The sequence below is a fragment of the Abramis brama genome (assembly GCF_963993115.1).
Source record: "Abramis brama genome assembly, chromosome: 1".
Taxonomy (NCBI): domain Eukaryota; kingdom Metazoa; phylum Chordata; class Actinopteri; order Cypriniformes; family Leuciscidae; genus Abramis; species Abramis brama.
This window is the reverse complement of record NC_139963.1, coordinates 36,110,709-36,131,729: the sequence shown is the minus strand read 5'-3', so window position 1 is coordinate 36,131,729 and position 21,021 is coordinate 36,110,709. Positions and strand designations below refer to the sequence as shown.

Genomic DNA, 21,021 nt, shown 5'->3' with positions numbered 1-21,021 from the left:
AAACGGTTATTTTAAACTGTAATAATCTTTCATAATATTACTGTATTTTTGATTAAATAAATATAACTTTGGTGAGCATAAGAGATTACCGACCCTGTTTGTCAAATAAACAGTCATTTTAAGTTTAGATTTACATTTCACCAAATTACAAATTTGCATTTTTAACATGGCTTCCATAATAACCTAAATTTCTCTGAGTGACTAATCCAAGACACTTGGGAAGTAAAATGTCTGATTGATTCAGTCCATGATTCAGACTGATGAATTCTTTGTATTGACCAGTCAGTGGTAAATGTAAAAATAAAAATGTGATTTATTGTGAATACATTTTTCTCAATATATTTTCATTCTTCTTGTGAGAATGGTCTCGGCTGACCCATGTAGCCTGGATTCAAGTGCAAAGCTGCTTTCATGTACTTCACCTCACATTAGCAGTCTCCTCAGTACTTGATCTGGCCTACATGAGAGCGTGAAATGAATTGGGCTGGCAGTATCTAGCTCAGAGCAGAGCCTGTTTCTTTCCTCAGCTCTGTGAATGAAGCCATGTCACCGTGCACCTGAGACTAATTCCTCATACGGGAAGAGGGAGCCGGAGAGGAGAAAATCCCTGCGTTTTAATGAGATTAGTCTGACTAACACCTCAAGTGAATGAAGCTCGGAATAGCCGCCTGCCAAATCATGCTGCCTGTGCAAATCACACCAGAGAAGAATACACGCAATCTCAGCGATGCAAAGATGAGATCCAAACACGCCGTTTGACTTGGGTTGATAGAATCCTATTCATGAAGCATTCATTTTGAATAAAAATGAGGCCAATTGAAGCTATTTTATGATGTTTTGGGAAAATTGGGACTTTATGGTGTGTGTATACTGTAGAAAAATGAGATTGAAAGCATATGCACTGTTCATTTTAGTCTGGAATGTGGCACAGCATGACTGTTTAACCAGCAGTCTTGTAAATCCCTGTTGGAAAATAGAGTTTAAAGGGTTAGTTCACCCAAAAATGAAAATTCTGTCAGCAATTACTCACCCTCATGTTGTTCCAACCCCGTAAGACTTTCGTTCATCTTCGGAACACAAATTAAGAAATTTTGATGAAATCTGAGAGCTGTCTCACTCCTTCATAGGCTGCAAGGTAGTTGTTATCTGCCAGCTCAGAAAAGTTAGTAAAGACATCGTTAAAATAGTCCAAGTGACTACAGTGGCTGACTTTTTGCTCGCAGATTTCTCCATAGAGCTCCCCCTACAGCTTCGGAATAGATATTTGACAACACTGTCGAAAAATTTGTTGGCGACTCTCAGATACCAGAGGCTAGTAGATCAACGACATCAAAGCAGATGGGACATTCTTTAAAACGTCTTCTTCATTCGGGTTCGAACAGCGTGAGGGAGCGCAATAATGACAGAATTTTAGCAGATTTTTTTGCTGTAAAGCAATTCGTTACATCGCAAGACCTGATATCACGCTATACTTTCTGACGCTGAGGCCGGGTGGTTTTTCGGCTCACAGGCGCTTGGGGGGTGCGAGACGACCACCATTCAACCCAAAAAAAGTCATATAACTATTCCAATGACTCCGAAGCTGTTTGGTTAAGGTAAAAAAGTTACTTAGTTCACCTTTAAGGTTGAGCCACTGTAGTCACTTGGACTATTTTAACGATGTCTTTACTAACTTTTCTGGGCTGGAAGAATACAATTACCTTGCAGCCTATGAAGGAGTGAGACAGCTCTCAGATTTCATCAAAAATATCTTAATTTGTGTTCCGAAGATGAACGAAAGTCTTGCACAGTTGGAACAACATTAGGATGAGTAATTACTGACAGAATTTTCATTTTTGGGTGAACTAACCCTTTAAGATGCTATAGCTGTGTATTGGAACATAGTAGCTAGTTTCTAGCTGTTCTAAACCTCTCATTAGCTGGTTATCAGCTGTTGTCCCCCAAAACACATAAACAGTGTCTTTGGAATGCTATCAAAACATTGCTCTGTTTGTTGAAAAATATCAACCATCATATCTGGCCAACAAAAGATCATTATTTGTTAAATTTCCTTTGGTGATGTTAATGGCACAAAAATTGCACACTTTAGCGGGTCATAGTAAAGTTAGCATAGGAGCTGTAAAAAAAAACCTATATCTCCAAAATAAACGAGTAAACAAAAAGAGAGGCTGCTTTGCAGGAGCAAAATGAAAGGATTAGTTCTCCCAAAATAAAAAAATCCTTTCATTTACGCCCTCTTTCTATTCGTTAAACACAAGAATGACAATGATTGTAACTGTCAAGCTCAAAAAAGCATGTAAAAGTAGTCTTTTACATGATTTGTGTGCAGTATTTCAAGTCTCCTGAATTCATTTGATTGCTTTGTGAGTGAAACAGCCTGAAATTTAGTCGTATTCACTCAAAATAATGCAAACCTCTTTGGTTCTCACGTCTATTTTCAGTGTGGTGTGTTTAAATGTGTTTGTAAGTGAAGTTAGGAATGTGAAGTCTCCCCTTTCACTATGAGGACTACTCTTCCACCATCTTTCACCAGCTAGTTTAGACCGTTTAGAAACGTCCAGCCTTCATGCTCTAAAAAAACAGCTACCAGCTTAGGCTGGATTTTCCAGCAGAGGCTTTTGTTTACAGCAAAACCTAAATGTAATCCTGTTTTTAAAGCTGCTGAAAAATGTATTGTGTTCCCAGAAGCATCAGCAAACCTGACCGTTAAAGTCCATGGCTGGGAATGGGAGTTTGCTTTGGATTTTGCAGCAGATCGAGTAGTTGTTCTTAATCTGACTCCAGCCGCCTCGCTCAAGCACAAAAGACGAAGGGTTAGACAGAGGAAGTGCACAGAAAATGCCATGCTAAATCAAACCGGAGCTCAGACGTGTGTTGTGAACATAAGTTAATAGATGTAAAGAAGCCCCTGCCAGCAGAACCTGGTTAATTACATCAACACTGCAGCGCTCCCAGACGAACACGCCGCACGCACTGTGTTATTTTGCACTCTGTTTCCATGTCATACTTCAGCAGATCAAGAGATACTGGTTATGTAGTTTGAAGTCACAGAGAGAGCTCTTTGAAAGAAGAAGAACGAGATTTCCCGGCATGCCTCTAATTTGCTGCATCTCGAAGAAAGGAAATGCTTTGAAAGCAGGTGTTGATGAGAACGTTGCTTACTGAGATTCAGTGGTGGAGCGCTGAGCTTTCCTGCCCTTTCTGCCGAGGCACTGCCCTTGTGAGTGTTTCTGCTGGCCGCTGCAGGACCGGTAATCACTGGGCAATGAATGAGGAAAATACAGCTGCAGGAGTTTGTGGGGTGGTGACCTAGCCAATCACATGGGCTGATGCCCTCACAGCGGAAACCCTTTCCCAAAAGCAAAGCCCTGATAAATTATGCACGGGTCAGAGCCTGTCGGAGCCACGCAAGTGTTGAGCGAAAGGGGCTGCTTTCTGCCCACGGTACTCTCCGTATCTCTAGAAATATAGACTCTGACATGGAAGTAACCGAGAAGGGAGGGTGTGTGTGTGTGTGTGTGTGTGTGCGTTCAGGGATGAATGTATGTGATTTCCACTGCCCCTCATGGCTGAAGTGGACATTAGGATGAAATGGCAGCCCTCAAGTGCTGCAGTCTCACAATGTGGGATGGCCTAATTTAGTTTTGCACAGCCAAGGGGGCCGACATGCAGTGCAAGCATCCCGAAAGATAAATAGATGGTTGAATAATGTTCCGTCTCTCCCACGGCCAAGCTCTGCCCACACATTCCATTTCAACATGTTTCCCGCTAATGTTATCATTTGTTTTGCTTGGTTTGCAACACGTGTCATTCCCACAGACATGATACAGATGGACACTCGGCAGACCTAGCTTGCTATGCCTTGTACACCACAACACAACACACCATGCTTGTTCAGTCTCTAAATTGGGAACTACAACATGCCTAAAATATTTTATATTTTATGACATTATACATTATATATGTATTCATTTATTTATATTTTTTGAATTTGAGTAATGTTGAACAATGATTCACATTACACATATATTAATATAGATATTCTATATTTTGGTATGAAATATAATATACGTGGCACTGTTTATTTATTTTCTAGCTACAACTTTTAGTATTTGAATAATGTTTATTATTCAGTGATTTCCAACCAGGGGTAACTGAGTAGGCTCCAGGGGGATTTTTCTTTGTTAAACATTTGTTAAAAAATGTAAACAAAAATATTAGGTGTGTAAAAAGAGTAATTAAAATTAATTGTGAACGTCGTCTTTTGGTGCCATCTCAAAGAGGCGCAAAATCTCTTTCTCGGACCTTTACCTGGACTGTTCCCTGCTGGTGGAATGATCTGCCCAACTCAACCAGAGCTGCTGAGTCCGTGACCATTTTCAAGAAACAGCACTTGATCCATTAATACTGACACTTTCTCTTCTATTCTATATCTATTTATAAAAAAAAAATATAAAAAAATACACGTACTGTGTTAGATTAAACTGGTAGCACTTGCATATTGTTGTCCTATTGTTAGTTTAACTGCTTCTATTGTTCTCATTTGTAAGTCGCTTTGGATAAAAGCATCTGCTAAATGAATAAATGTAAATGTAAAATGTAAATTAAAACACTTTTTTTGTAATTATTGGCTTAACACACATTCAGTCCCTATTTAAGGAAAGAAATTGTAAGTGTAAGTGTTGCTTTTAGCAAATTCTGAACTGTAATGGAAGATACTGACATTCTATTTTTTTCCCATCAAATGCTTCAACCAATATCAAATTAAATACAATTATAAAAGAACAGATTTTGTTCTTTTTAAACTGCTTCAGTTTGAGCAGAAGCTATCAGTGAATCTGTTCTTCACCCACAGATTTGGTTGTTTTTAGTTTTGAAGTGAATAACTAATAATGTGCATATCAATTAGTGGTAATTCTGAATAATATCCCGTATAAAATGAGTTAAAAGAACATAATTCTTGTTTGGAGTTGATAAAGAAGTGCCTGAGTCATACCGATGGTACAGTGTAAAACAAACTAATTTAATTTCATGCAGGTTTGTTGTGCATCACCATTTTCTTTGTGGTTCTTTTCTCTGTGTATTGAATTTGACATTTGGAATACATTTGATACAGGGAATGAAGGCAAGGCAGAAGACCTCGCCAATGAAAGACAGATTTAAATAAAGTCTTTTTGCAGTAAAGGGAAGCAATGACTGCAGACGTTAACCAGAGCTGAATTTAAAATAGATGCTGATAGACCAAATTTTCCAGTGCACTGAAGCCTTTTTGAAAGCCATTCGTCTTATAAACCTGCTGTTGTTTTTCTAAAGATGATTTTCCTACAACAAATGGCTTTTTGAGGAGATATTTTCCTCCTCCTGCCCTTTTTGGCAAGTTTATTTATTTATTTTTATTTTTTACTGTTTTTTTAAAAATTACCATTACTGTTTCAAACTGTACCCCCCTTACAGGTCTGAAAACTGTAAGGGGGGTACAGTTTTCAGACCCAGGACCAGATATGATGAAAGAAGACCAGGAGTCGTGAAGTTCAATCAAATAAGTAGAAATTTACTGAAGAATAGTTTGCAGTTAAATTGGTAGAGCCAGCGTCAAAGTCTCACGAGGAGGTCGCAAGCTAACTCTACCTTACACAAAATCTTACACCAATTATACCATTTCCAAGGGCATTCATTACATATTTGTGTCATTAATGTCAATGTACCCTACTGTCTATCTATAAGTGTAGAATTGTTTAGACTTTATGTTCTATTAGCCAATCAGAAGTAGTAAATATGTAATGAATGCCTTTTGTACTTTGATTTCTCAAAACTGAAAACTACTCTCAAAGTTTGCAGAAATGTTATTTATACTTTTGATGTTGGTAAAGGCTTAAGCTGTCTCACTGTAGACATGAGAAGGACGGAGGATCAAGACTCACCTCAGATGATCTAATGCCTGTTTTATAGGATACCAGGTAGCTTACCGTCTGGATTCTGGGGATCCCAACCAGTTCATCACAGTAGAGGTTGGTCCTGATACCCGTCAGTTCACCGCATCCAGCCTGACCCCAGAGGCGGCCTACATCTTTCGGATCTCCGCCAAGACGGAACAGGGCTGGGGAACACCTGCACAGGCTGTGGTCATAACTACTGAGATTAGAGGTGACGCAAACACATAAATACACAACGCCCGTATATCTTTGAATCTGGCATGAAATATAAATTCACCCTATCTGTTTACTAAATGTTATTGATCTTATTGCAAATGATTAATCTGTGCATTTTTCTTTTGGGTTTTTAATCAAAATATAACTCAATCTTTGGCTGTACTTCAAAATATCCAATCATAGCCCATATCCTAACCCCACCCCTAAAATGATAGGATAGAGATTGGTAAATAAGAATAGTCTAAAAACAAGTCCTGATTCTAAAAAAAATTGATGCTATTTACTTTCTTAATCAAAATAATTTGTACCGTATATACCCGACTATAAGACGACCCTGAATATAAGACGACCCCCCCATTTTACAGACTTATTTTTGGGACAAAAAGAGATTTTTGGGACAAAAATCTGGTTTTAACAGAAAATAATTTTATTTGAAAATTGCAGTGATATTTCTTTCTTTCTCTCTCTCTTGCTCTGCGTCTCGCGCACGCACCTCTCTCTCTCACTCTCTCTCTCGCTCTGCGTCTCGCGCGCGCACCTCTCTCTCTCTCGCTCGCTCTGCGTCTCGCGCGCGCACCTCTCTCTCTCTCTCTCTCGCTCTGCGTCTCGCGCGCGCACCTCTCTCTCTCTCGCTCGCTCTGCGTCTCGCATGGCAGAGAGGAGCAGCGTTTTAATTCAGTTAAATACAGATATTATGTTGCTTCTCTAATTTTACATGGAAGTATAGCCGAAATCATTTGTCTTAATGGGTCGCGTTTCAGTCACTATTTCATATTAACTCCGTTGTTCTTTCTCCCTTTCCCCCCGTGATTTTGTCTATATCGCGAATATAAGACGACCCCCCATTTTTCAGCCTATTTTTAGGACAAAAACCTCGTCTTATATTCGGGTATATACGGTATTTTAGTATTGTATTAAAATATGTAATATTTTCCTCCTTTGAAACGGCTTTTCTTTTCAACACATCACCTAGATCCGAAAATAATGTTAGAAATTGTTTCTACAATTTTTGCAATAGTTAACGCAGTAATTAAGTGTTGGTTAATGTTAACATAATATAAGTTTGTTTTGCAATTATAGCAAATAACAATAAAATTGAAATCGAAGCATTACTACACTGAATTGCTCTGAATGATGAAATTGACTTGAGAAATGGCTGCTGGTGGTGTTTCAGGAGGAAAGTAGTAGACTGAAACCTCACAATCAAGTCTGGCTGCATTCTGAAACGGCTTCTTTTCACGATCCCAACAATTCCCAGTGGATCATTTTATTGTATTGCATATCCTATTTCTCTCAGAAATCATGTCACATTACAGAAGTAAAATTGATTGTGAATGCAGTTTCCTTATGATTTTAAGCATTATAAGTGCATGCATGATCCATATCGGTCTTTAGACACTTATGAGCTATGATATGCATCCCAAATGCTACAATGTTAACAAACTGTTCAATTTCAAGAAAGACAGATAGTTTGGGTTAAAAATGGTGAGCGATTGCATATCATCCTTTGACCTCGTGAAACTGCTCGATTGGTCATTTTAAAAGCTGCACGGACAGGGCTATTGCAATCATGGCTTTCGATAGCTTTGGTTGCGCATGATCTGCATCTTTAATGGCGGTCGATACGGTGCACCTTTAAATAAACAAATTATGCCTCTCTGTATTGAATTCTCCCATTAAAATCGATGAGGCTATGCAGTTGTGTGTCACACAGGTGGGGAGGGGTGGAGAGGCCAGGGCAAGACCCACTGACTGATGCACACATGAGTAGAAGAGTCCTGTCGCGCGATTAAGAACAGTCAGCAATACCAGCCTGACCCCTGAACTCACACTTCACATCTATCTCTCCTCCATCAGAGCGACCGCAGCCTCCACGGCAGCTGCGAGTGCCACAGGACCACGTGCAGTCCCGCAAACTGCAGCTCAACTGGGTGCCTGGAGGGGACGGCTCGTCTCCTGTCCGTTACTTTACCCTACAGACACGGGAGCTGCCCAACGGCGACTGGCTCACACATTCCTCCGCTATAAGCCACAATTATACCTCCTGGGAGGTGGACAGGTGAGCTCATTTCTCAACCCCACAATCCCACAAACAGCACCTAAAGACTGCCCTCAGATGACCCTCACAGAGTTGATTCCTGTCGATTTCCACTGCTTCACAGCCACATGTGTTCCCCTGCAGGGAGTGATATTAAATGCGTAGGAGCCTTTTTCCAGTGCAGCAATTTATGATACTCAGTCCAATTTGAGAGAGTGAGAAACAATCAGTACCTTGGGCTACGGGTACTCCAGCTTTTTGCATATGAGTTATGTTGGATCCGCAGCCATGATTATATGGCCAGTCGAATAGTATTTTATATGCATTCAGAGGGCCATCTCATCTTGATTATGATGAGTCCCCTTTCTCAGTTGAAAACTCTCTCAGCCATCAGCTTTTGAGTGCTTTTTTTAACAGCCAGATTGTTGCTAAATGGATTATTCAGGACTGATTTGTGTCTTTACCAGCTGGAGGCTTTTAGGAGTGGGGCATCATGGGAAAAATATTCCCTTTAACCAAGTAATACGAATAGCGGAAAACCCCCTCGCTTGGAAAGCGCCGTGCAACTCATCTCAATCTTCAGAGATCGGTTATGAGACCTAAACGATATGTTTAGATTGTTAACGAGTTGGCTTGTGCAGTGTGTTTTGGGTAAATGGGAAATGAACAAATTAGAAATGTAAGCAAAGATTTTTCCCCATATTCCCTTTACTGTCATATTCCAGATGATTTTCAACACACAGTGATTGAAGAAGGCTAGGCAGTAGGGCTGTGCAATTATGACCAAAGCAGTCATTTTTGATTATTACTTTTGATACTGAATTGTGGTTATTTATATGTTATTATAATCATATAAATTATTCATACAGTTGTGCAGCCCTACTAGGCTGCATTCACTGACATATTTTACCTGCATCCCAGTTCTTCATATCATATTTCTGGGTTCATGAATTGGCACATAAGCTGCACTCTCGTGTCTTTATATGAGCTCTCCAATAAGAAGTGTTTTGTATCTTATTTCCGTCCTCACCTCTCTGCCTCAAGTGCTTTAAGATAAAACTCTGTAATTGCCAGCGTGTGCCCTTGGGCTTCAATGGATTGTGTCCCTGACATTTATAGATACTAGCTCATACATGCACTGCTGAGCCACATCATTTGTGATGGGAAAGGTCTTTGTCCAATATGAGCTCACGAGCTGTGCAATCCCTCAGGCTGAAACCCTACACTTCATACAAGCTGAGAATGATGGCGACTAATGACGTCGGAGACAGCAAGTACAGCCAAGAGACGGATGCAATTACCACTTTACAAGATGGTGAGTAATAATGAGCGTGTTGTATCCACTGGCTTTGGTTGATGCGCTATTGATTCAAATAAAAGTCATAGAAGAGCTACAGTCTTACTATCTGCGCCATTTACTTGGAAGCAGAAGTCTTGGAACTGATTTAATTCTGTCATTATTTACTCACCCTCATGTTATTCTAAACTTGTGTGACTTTCTTTCTTCAGTGGAACAAAAAAGGGAGATTTTTTATTATTATTTTTTTATGTGCAGGTCCCTTATTTTCATGCACTTACAATGAATGGGAACTGGAGTGTTTAGGCTTCAAAAAGGACACAAAAGCACCATAAAAGCTTGTCCAAAATTTCCACAAGGGAGCTGTGGGAAAGTTCAGAATTTTTTTTTATAAAAATAAATCTAGCGAATTTTACAGTATTAATGTTTCTTCTTTCTAAAGACTCGTCATGAGTCATGAGAATCATTTTATTCAACGATCAACGTGTTTCTCTTCAGGTTTATACATCTAAAAGTAGAAAAAGCTAAGCATGTTCTCCATATGGATGCCTTTAACGGGGTCCCTCGCAAGGGGACCATCATATTCAGGGGTCCAGGGCATCAGAAAGATTGAAAACCCCTCATCCATATGACTCAAAATTTGCTGAAAGAGAAGATATTGGTGAATACCGTTTTTTCCGGTTTCTCACAGAAAGCCATCATACGACATCTGAGGACTAAAGCACACAGGTGATATGATGAACCACTTTTATGGTGCTTTTTTTAGCTTGACACCACCAGTCCTCATTTACTTCCATTACAGTGAAAAGAACATTCTTCAAAAATCCTCCTGTTATGTTCCAGAGAAGAAATAGCTAAACAGATTATGGAAGGAGATTCTCTTATCTAAGAACGCATCTAACCGGATCTCTTCTTCTTGTATTTTACTTTTTTCATGCAGTTCCTGATGAAGCGCCCTTGATTCAAGCCGTGAAACCCTCCACGACGACATCTGTGCTGGTGCAGTGGCAGGTACGCTAATGCCAGCCCACCCCGGTCGAGTGAACTCCTGACCCCCATTAAGTTTATCTGATGGCCAGATAACAAACCAGCTCCAGCATGAGAAGAATACCAGCATGTTGCAAGCTATCGCCAGTGAAATTACAGCCCTGTTCTGTTTTAATGATCTGACTTTTGTCAATAGGTAGCCTCGCTTCGCTCTGTGCAGCCTGTCGTGCATCGCTTAGTATTCCTCGTGCAGGTTTGAATAAATTAATGACATGTGGTATTGATACCCGCACATTTACAGAGCTCGCAGAGGGCTTTGGCAAGCCCAGGATAATTAATACCCATGCGTGACAGCGATCCTGCAATCTGAAGGGATATTAATTAGTAGCTGAAACCTTTCTTCACTGACCTATGAGTCCCGGATCTTCTCACTACTGTCTGTTTTATCAGCAGAACCGTGGGCCGAGTTGATTACACTTAGCTCGGAGCTTTGTTAATTACCCACTGACTGAATGGCTCAGAAATTAAATCCTCATCTTTTATTTATCTTATTCGTTTCGCGGCAAGCGTCGCACACGGATGCGCGTTGAGAGATCAGTCAGTGCTGTCTGTCAGTTACAGCCAGGAAGGCTTTTTTATCAGGGTGTCCTTTAATAAGGACCGTGAGAACAGCTAGTGGAATGTGACCTTTAATTTAATCTATGCCTTTGCAGAAGCCCAAGGAGGAGAGTTTGAATGGGGTTCTGGTGGGCTATCGGCTCTACTACCGTGAGCTGCAGTATGACAGCGCTCCGGAGGAGTCAAAGAGGGCCGTCAACAGCTCCTTGCTGCGCACCGAACTGACAGGTAACTAGCGGGAGGAGGCTCTCCTCTTGAACCAGAAACGTCTGCACGCAGGCGTGATTTATAGCTCGAGTGCTTCTTTGAACACTTTAACCCATGCAGTTATTGAAAAAAATATATTTGTTTCTCAAGGAATTCCTCAATGTTTTAAACTCACTTGTTTTGACGTGTTTACTTCTGTGCAAAGATATTGTATTTCTCCCAGCTACTCTCTCAGAAAGAAAGGTGAGTTTTAAATTGAAACTGGGACACAATCAGTGATGGCAAATCCACATTAATACAATGAATATGAACTTTATCAAAGCATTAGGGTGAGCGTCCTCCTTGCAGTTAGGACAATCATTTTAAATCAATTTACAGTGGATTTTGAGATTGCTATTCAATTCTAACATGGAAAAAGTGGCAATTTATTAAGAAATATTCCAGGTGGATCTTCATCAAATGCAAAGCTTGTTTGAATATTATTTTTATTGATAATCAATTATTATCATAAATATAGCTGCAAGCAGCAATTATCGGTGCCAAGCACAAAGACATGGCTGGGAGTGTCAGACCAACTGCAAAAATGAGCAATAAAGACATTTAAAGATGATTTTAGGCAAAATGGCAGAAAATTCATATATACAGTAACTAAAAATATGATTTAATGGACACATACCGAGTTCTGTAACGTACACCAATGCAATTGTAAAGTGTTGGATTTAATATCATGATAATATATTGTAATTAATGGCAATGTCTTTGTTTTGTTCTGTTATAGTGGCACAGTTCCACCGCTTTTTTATGTGTTCTCAGAGTGAGCCCATACATGTGTGTGTCAAATTTGGTGAAAATATTTCATTTTGTTTTGGAGTTATAGACATTTATATGAAAATGAAATAAAAAATGACCCATGGGCGACTTTGATTGGATTTTTTTACCCATGTTTTCAAACTTTCTACGGTGGTTTCGTCTCGATCAGTCTAACGGTTTCGAAGATATTGGCAAAGGTTTTTTAAGCGCTAATTTACAACATTCCACTAACCATAAGGCAAAACCTAGAATGTTTGGTATCGTTAGACTCTGCAAGGATTCAGGAATGTAAGGAAAAATAAGTCAGCCAAATCCAAAGTTATAAGCCTGTAAATAATTTTTTTCACCACTAGGTGGCACTGGTCAGAAACTTTCTCAGACTCTTTCAGAGCATCGTGCCAATGACCCATACCAAGTTTTGTAACATACGTTCATGCATTCATAAAATACAACATTTTAGTACAAAATTCAAAGTAGCCGATATGGAAAAATTGGATATCAGTCGACTCGGCATGACACCCTGAATCTAACCACTTTTATCCATTTTTTCATATCTAGTGAAACCAGTAGGTGGTGTTGTGCCGAAACGCAGTATGTAGCCTCAAGTCATGACATTTACCAAGTTTGGTCTGAATACGATAAAGCGTTGCGGAGATACAGCTTTACATCTGTTTTTGCAAGCGCTACATAAAATTAGTTTGCACGGTATTCAAGAACGGTTTGTCGGCATGGTCTGAAGATGATCTGGTTCATTTTTATTGAAAATCAGAGCAACCGTCTAGGACGAGTTCGAAAAAGTAGGTTTTTAAAAAAAAAATCTAAATGGCGGAAGGATTTTAATGACGGAAAATGACGTCATATGATGCAATCGAATCGTCTTGAGCCAAGGAATCAGTGGGAAAAGTGGGAATTTTGTTTCTAGCCCAAATTAAGTTATTAGCATAAACAAGAGTGAAACTTTGGACAGTTTGTGGCTCTAGAGGGATTGAGTTAGAGACTCCAAATTTGCTATAGTGACTGCTCAGACTGCCCTCTATCAGTGTGCCAAATTTATAACTTTATAATTCATAACTTTCCCGCAAGCGGTTCTAAGGGTTGCCATAGGCTTCCATCCGGATGAAGAAGAAGAAGAAGAACGCCAACGATTTCAGTAGGTGCCTACGCACTTTCAGTGCTTGGCCCCTAATAATAATAATAGCAATATAATATCCCTGTTAACTAAGAAAAGCTGGATCCAAAATGAAATCATTTTTGGTGGGAAACCCAATGGCACAAACATAAGCAAATATTAGTTATATTAGTTGTTTTGTCTTACTTTACAATATTCCATGTTTGATGAGATGAAAATATGGTTAATATTAGTCAAACTTAACTTGGCTAAATGTAATTTAAAGTTTACAGTATGTAAGCTAGTTTTCAATCGCTCTCTGAGCTTTTTTTTTTTCTGTCCATTTTGGCAAGTGTTTGACGTGTGCTTTTGTATTGTATTGTATATTACGCAAATTTGAACGTTATCAAGGCGTTAAGGCACTTTTTCTCCCTGCAGTTAGAGAATATATTTCCGCCGGATGGCTGAGCGTAGGTGAACTCATTACACGCTCAGGCTGCGTGAGGTGCGGAATCATGAGTTTGAGCTCAAGTGTTCGACACCATGCGCACCATCGGGCTCTTTTTCCACAGCCCGGATCCGGCTGCTAAATCTCCTTTGACAAATTGGACTCAGCAGTGTTGACAGCATTTAAATGCGCAAGCCCGGAGCAGCCAAGCACGAAGGCATATTTAATTCCTTTCCCTATTTTCTGCACTGGTCAGGGCAGGAATGCAATAGCTCTCCTCTGCTCTCCACCCATCTTACATGTTAAAATCTGAGGTCTGTTAAGTGCTGAATGCACCTCCCTGCTGAAATCATCCTAAATGCCAAGAGGAAATTACCGGAGCTATGCTCTGTTTGTTCAGGCTTAACAGCTTACATTGAAAAGTTAGCAGGTACTCCAGAAGCTAACAAGGTCCTTGTCACTTTCTGAGGCAGTCTGTTACTTATGCCTATGATTGTTGTTCAGAGTGTGTTGTCGGACAGATACAAATATTTAGTCATTCCTCTTGTGCATCTCCCCTTCATGTCTTAATATATTGAATAAAATATTCAAATGACATTTTTACAGATTAATATAATAGTCTTTTTTTATTTTAGCATCAAATATTAGGGTGACATTTAAATTAATTTAAACAATTTTAAATCCATTTACACCGGATGTTGTTATGCAATTCTAACATAAAAAAGTGGTAATTTGTTAAAAACAATTCAAATTTCATCAAAAACAAAACATGTTTAAATATTTTGATTGATAATCGTAATCATAATTATATCCCCTTTTAACTACGAAAAGCTGGATCAGTGATGTTCGGATGTTTATGTCTTACATTACAATATTCCATTTTTGATAAAATTATATAAATATGTATGATAATTTCAAAATATGATTAGAATTTATCAAACTTAACTGGGTTAAATTTAATTTAGTTTACTTTTAATCCCTCACTGAGCTCTTTATTTCTGTCCATTTAGATATTTTGTAAGTAAAGTTGAAGTGTCTGAGCTTGACCAGAAGATACTTCTGAAAGTCTGATATGCCCTCTTGTAGAAACCCTTTTTTAAACTACACAGACATATTCATTTAAGTTACAGAGCTCAAAAGGAACAGTATAAAAGGATTGACTAGTGGTGCGGACATTCCGATTTTTCTTTAATTTTCCTCAAGTGATGCTGGATCAGTATATGTTTTAGAAATCTTATTAGGTCCCTAATGCACCCCAGCTTGTGATATAGAACTGTATATTGACTGTTGAATCATTAATCACTGACTCGCTTTGGTTTCTCGCGGGGTTTGATCTGAGCGCGTACAAAAGTGAGATGAGCATTGTGGAATTTCATCAATCTCTCGGAGAATTGTGTGATGAGGAACTTTGAAAAGCAAAGATTTACTGCCATGATGAAATATCCCTTTAATTTGTGCTTTTCCATCTCCAGTAATGTATTCCTCATCAGTTGCTCTTTCTCCCTCCACAGCCAAAAGCACTGTGAAGACTGTCAGCAATCCTTCATTAACCGAATTCGAGCTAACGCGTAAGTTTCATTTAGCCATCTTTCTCATTTATGTCAGTCTGCCTTTGAAGTCCGAAATAATCAAACTCCCTTTGGCAAAGTGTGTAATCCCAAATACTCTTCCTGTTCAGAGAACATGTTTTTCCCACTAATCCATCTACTCTGACCAGGAACATTCTGGCCCTGAGATATTCTCAAAAGTGAATCTCATTGCACACTGCCTGAGACCCGAGAAATGCATGTGCTCTCAGTTCTCCTGTGTAAGAGTTTGATGCCATTGCTTTCCATGATCACATCCAAACTATTCCGCATCCACACTGTATGGAACAGTAGGTGGATATCTGAGAGATGCTTTTGTTTCTACTCAGAAGAATTCTCATTCTTCTTATCTGCTGTCTCAAAGCCAAGATACACCTTTCAAGTACCCTTATACCCTTCTGTTTCTAATTTTATATTTTCATCAGAGCTGCAGAAATACAGGCGCTATGAAATTGTGATGACTGCCTACAACGTCATTGGCGAAAGCCCTCCAAGTGCTCCAGTAGAGGTGTTTGTTGGAGAAGCAGGTAAGTGATTGTGTGAAAATGAGGGCACTTTCCACATGTTTTTGCAATATTATCTGAAAAACTACACAGCAATGTAATTCAATATCAGCCAGGGGCGGTTTCTTCATTAGGGCGATTGGGCGACGCACCACCAAAGTGTGAAAGGGACTTTTTCAATCACATTCACAATCTCATTCAACCACAGAGTTACGCTAGCCGTCACTGTATGTTCTGCCTCTGGATATAGTCCAATCAGCGTCATGTCACGTTCTGTGGAGTACCGCCTCTTTTTAGTTGAGGCCAGTTGAACTTGAACAACGTCATGGCGAACGCAGTTAATTCTATCGTGTCATTAAAAGAAATACCATTCAGCCGTCGTACTAATCAGGATAATAGTGAGTAGTGTAATGTGCAGGGTTCGTACGGGTGCTTGAATTTTGATGTGTTTAAGATTTGCGCTACGCTGGCCAGAGTAAGTAACGTTAGCGTAAATAGTAAGTTATGTGATTTCAGTTGTTTCTTATTAAATTGAAATTGGAGTAAACGTTTTTGGAAATTCGCATCCTGGCTGGGCTTTGTTTGAATTGATTTTGACTTGCTGCTGAATTGTTAACACTCATAGGCTATAGAAACAAACAAGGAGATTTATTGTAAGAGTCACTTTATTTTTCATTAATATTAAAGTAATGAAGTTGCCTTTACGTGCTTAAGCTGTTAATTTATCCATTGCATGGGTGGACCTTATCCTTATCAATCATCCAAACATTTGCCCCCCCCTGAGAGATTTTGCAGGAGCCGCCACTGATATCAGCTATAAATTTATAAAGACACTTTTGATTAAAAGTGATAACATCCAGTTTCAACCTGTCCTAAACTTCATCCAGGCCCCCCTTATTGTTGAGTCCTGATGTTAAGGGGTATTGTAACACTGGACGCTACAGTTGTCGTGTCACGCCGTGCCACAACATCATTTGAGAACATAACTCAGTGGTTATGTAGAAGACTATGGGTTGTTGTTTTTTCGAATACTGAGGAGACTTTTGTCAAACCCAGACCCAGTATGCTTTGCTGGCATCATCCCACCAGAGGACGATTTTAATGAGAGAGCAAATTCACAGAAAACATCTTTTCCGCTCCACCCTGACAGATGTGGTGATGACCACTGTCGATGGATGTTCCTTTTGAGATGGCTGTGCCATACGGCTCTCTAGGAGCAGGACAGCATGTGCTCTGTCTCGAGTCCTTCAGGGAATAAGGCGTGACATGAGCTGACAGATATGAATTGTGTTCCCTTAGTGGAGTGGCATGAAGAGGGAACATAACGACAGAGGCTAGAGCTATGGTGAGGTTCTGCTTAATGTGACAGAAACACAAACCCACTTAAAGGCCTGGGCTTGGATCAATTTATGTGTTTAGATCAATTAGCTTTTTCAGAAGCAGTCATGATTACTACTGAAATTTCATTTCAGGGATCTAAGAGAGGTTTGGAAGAAAATTGGCTTATACTCCAAGCAAACCAAACTTTTAAGTTCACAGTTTAGTTTGCTTTTAAGTTGAATTGTGAACACAAAGGACTTTGTTTACCTTATTTTCACTTTTGCATGAATCTTGAGGTTCTACAAATGTAAAATATGTCTATTACAGATAACCGCACAAAGTGCTGCTTATTCTGTTTCTATGCAGATGACAGAGTGAGATATTATTATACACAATAGTGGGCTGCCTTTCTGTCATATTGGTATGCTGTCATATGCTGGGATATAAAGAAACACAAACTCTCAAAGGTCTTCCTTCAGTTTTGATCCTGAAACCAATATCTGAAATCCTTATCCTTGTTGGAACATTTTTTGGAACAGCTTATAAGTAATACTAAGTGATGTGTTTTAAAAATAAAATAAAAAAATAAATAAAAAAGTTTTCTGTGATGGGTAGGTTTAGGGTGTGCAAGTGTGTGTGCAAGTGTGTGTGCGTGTGCGCGCTTGTTTTTCTATCCCAGTGGGCGCTTCAACCTGAATGGGGACTCGTGTCACCATGAGGAAACAAGCTTATAAATCATACAGAATGAGGTTTTTTTTTAAATGTAAAAATGCAGAAAGTTTTGTGTGATGGGTAGGTTTAGGGGTAGGGTTAGTGTAATGGGATAGAATATACAGTTTATACAGTATAAAAACCATTACGTCTATGGAGAGTCCTCACAAAGATTGTGTGGTTGGAACGACAGCTCTCAACCTGTGGTTAGAAGCATGGTTTCTTGTTAGCAATAAATCCTTATCTTGAGCCAAATAAGCAAGCTGACATTCAGTGCAATCTATATCTTTTATTTAGAATACATACAATTGTCATTTACATCTTTTAGTTTATCAAGAGATTTAAAGTGTCATTTTTGAAGAGTGCACATGTGCGAACTTGCTCTAGTACCTACGTAAGAACGAGCCTATGATTGAACCTGGAAATAAAGCAAAATAACTTCAGATGCCATGTCCATAATTTATAGCAAAACATCTAGCATTAATTCAATCTCAAACAGATTCATTAAACGAAGTTATTACTCCACCACGTGCGTGACGTCATAAACCAATGTGGTTGAATGACCAATTTGCGACAATAGGGTACATTTCATATTATGTGTGAATACAAAATTAAACTCAGATAGTCCAAAATGAGATCTGAGAAAGCAGTAGTATGTTTGTTCACTTTTCTTTCCTGATTGTGGTTCTTTTAAGGACTTGAGGATAACACACTAAGAGGACCATGTTCTGTGCTGGAATAACTGGGACTAGTCACAGCACTTGCATATTGTTGCCTTATTGTTGGTTTGATTGCTTCTATTTCTCTCCTCATTTGTAAGTCGCTTTGGATGAAAGCATCTGCTAAATGATTAAATGTAAATGTACATGAGTCTGGAGTGCTTAGAGATATGAAAAGATGGCTGAGTAAATGTGCTCAAAGATGAATTTGTTGTTTTGAGCTGTACTGAAGGCTGGTTTAGCTCTTTGTGTTCTCCCCTACCTCACAATCAGGCTCCTGCAAGCTAGATTGTACTGCTGAATTGTAAAGTGCTTTTCAAGTTGAGCTCAAGTTGTTCTGTTACTAAAACAGAATTTTTTTTCCATGTACATTTATTGACTTGAATAATATCCATCTGCCTGGCTGAAGAGCCGAGCGCTCCGTCTAATGAGCTGCCAAAAGAGGAAGCCCGGATATGACATTCCAACTATTCCTCTGGACACTAATAATTGTTGTGCTGTTTTATTGGGTACAATACAAAAGAAAGGATGTTTATCACGTACACAGCCTGAAACAAATTTATATTCATGTGGGGCATCTTATATGATCAATGAAAGGGCCTTTAGTGGAAAAACAATCCTCCCACCGCTAGCAAATAGATGCATTACATCCACATTTCTACCATACGCTAAAAGTATTGAACGCAGGCAAATTGCTACAAATGCAAACTGTCGTTTGTGCTGTTTAATTCCACTCCAGCCGTGCTAACAGGCTGACACTGCACAGACAGGATGTTATCAAGGCTCTCGCTCACCACACATTTTTGCATTTCACCTAATCATTGCCAAGACTATTTATGAAATTCTAAACAGCATTACTCTAGTAGTGCCACAGTATTAATAAAAGCAGTCATGGTGAGAATTTTGGCAGGACAGAGGTGTGTGTGTGCGTGTGTGCGTGCGTGTGTGTGTTGTTGTTGTTTTTTTGTTTTGTTTTTTACCTCTTTCACCTCTTTGCAGCATTTTTGGCCTCCTCTCATAAGGGGTTTAATGAAGCAGTAAATATGAATCTGTCATAAAGAATTCAAGCAGCTGGTGGAGCAGGCAGGGTTATCAACATCAGGTTATTAACAGCATCATTAGAAGGGGCCAGGCATGGAGATTACTTCCAGCAGCAGGAGGGGGGACAGCCAAACAAACAAATGAATTTTCCTCTGATTAACGTCAGGTTGACTACACATACCCTGAGAGGGATCAGAGAGCGGAGAGCTTTGCCTTTAAAAGCCTTCTGACATTCGATGGACAGGCTGGTGTTAAAATGCAGAAACAGCAGACAGGTTTTAAACACTAGAGAGCTGCCTTCATAGAGAGCATTTTAAAGGAACACTCCACCGTTTTTTGAAATGGGGCTTATTCACCTTCTTTCCCACATTTAGATAGGTGGGCAAATGCATTTTTGTCTCAGTGCATGCATTGTTTTAGTTTGACAGGGTCGGCGCTAGCTTAGCTTAGCACAATGAATGGAATCCTTTGTTGCCAGCTAGCATGGACTGAGTAAAAGTGATTAAAAAAAACCCCCACCTAATTACTTCTTGTGGCCTGCGTATTCACAACGAGTACAAATAGCGATGCAGATTAACACTAGGCGATTTCCTAGGCAGATATTGACTTGGGACTATATTAGGGGGAAGCACAGGCGAAGCACTGCTGCTTAGGCGAAGCACTGCTACTTGGGCGCAGAGATATCACGCAACACATGAAATGTGAATACAGGTATAATATGGGTCGATCTATACATGCGTCATGTTTAAAATAATCACTTACTCTGTGGACAGTTGTCCATTTGGTCCATTCGGCGTGGGGCTTTTTTTCCAGTTCACTTTATCACACCGGGAAAAAAAATAGAGTAAAAGTTACTGCAGGATGGATCAACGCCGTGAAATCCTCGGTAGCTGTGACACAACTGCGGGCACGCTCATCTTGATCTGACGCGCTGAGCCTGGTCATCGATGGCAGAAACTTCTCCCACTCTCCACAGCACAGACACTATTTCAGTCGGGATAGATTGGCATATTCCCCCACATTCACACCACCAGTTCGTGTTGGCTCTCATCCTCACGTCCTCAGGCTGTTGAGCGATAGCAACCTCAACCTCCTCCTCCTGTCATTCTATTTCCAAAGCACGCAGCTCCTCTTCTGAAAACTCCGTATGGTTCTGGCTCTGGCTCTTGACTGTCTGAGAAGTCACCCTCTTCGTCTCTCACAAAATTAGCCATGTTCATTGCCATTCATGTACTGTAGGAAAAATAGCCAGCTACTATTCACGCCGGTATGTTGACGGAAGTCGTGGGATTTCATGTGTTGCGTGATATCTCTGCGCCCAAGTAGCAGTGCTTCGCCTGTGCTTCCCCATAATATAGTCCCAAGTCAATATCTGCCTAGGAAATCGCCTAGTGTTAATCTGCATCGCTATTTGTACTTGTTGTGAATACGCAGGCCACAAGAAGTAATTAGGTGTTTTTTTGTTTGTTTTTTTTTATC

At 39.7% G+C, this 21,021-nt stretch overlaps 1 protein-coding gene across 2 annotated transcripts in view; it reads left to right on the top strand.

Moving 5' to 3' along the window:
* sdk1a (sidekick cell adhesion molecule 1a) overlaps nt 1–21,021 on the top strand; it is a 396,478-nt gene that overhangs the window by 359,008 nt on the left and 16,449 nt on the right. For both annotated transcript variants that reach the window (XM_084124950.1, XM_084124951.1), the window contains exons 29-35: nt 5,950–6,144; nt 8,007–8,208; nt 9,399–9,502; nt 10,425–10,495; nt 11,185–11,317; nt 15,174–15,230; nt 15,674–15,775. In XM_084124950.1, coding sequence (XP_083981076.1) covers nt 5,950–6,144; nt 8,007–8,208; nt 9,399–9,502; nt 10,425–10,495; nt 11,185–11,317; nt 15,174–15,230; nt 15,674–15,775 — 864 coding nt within the window. The remainder of the gene's footprint in view (nt 1–5,949; nt 6,145–8,006; nt 8,209–9,398; nt 9,503–10,424; nt 10,496–11,184; nt 11,318–15,173; nt 15,231–15,673; nt 15,776–21,021) is intronic.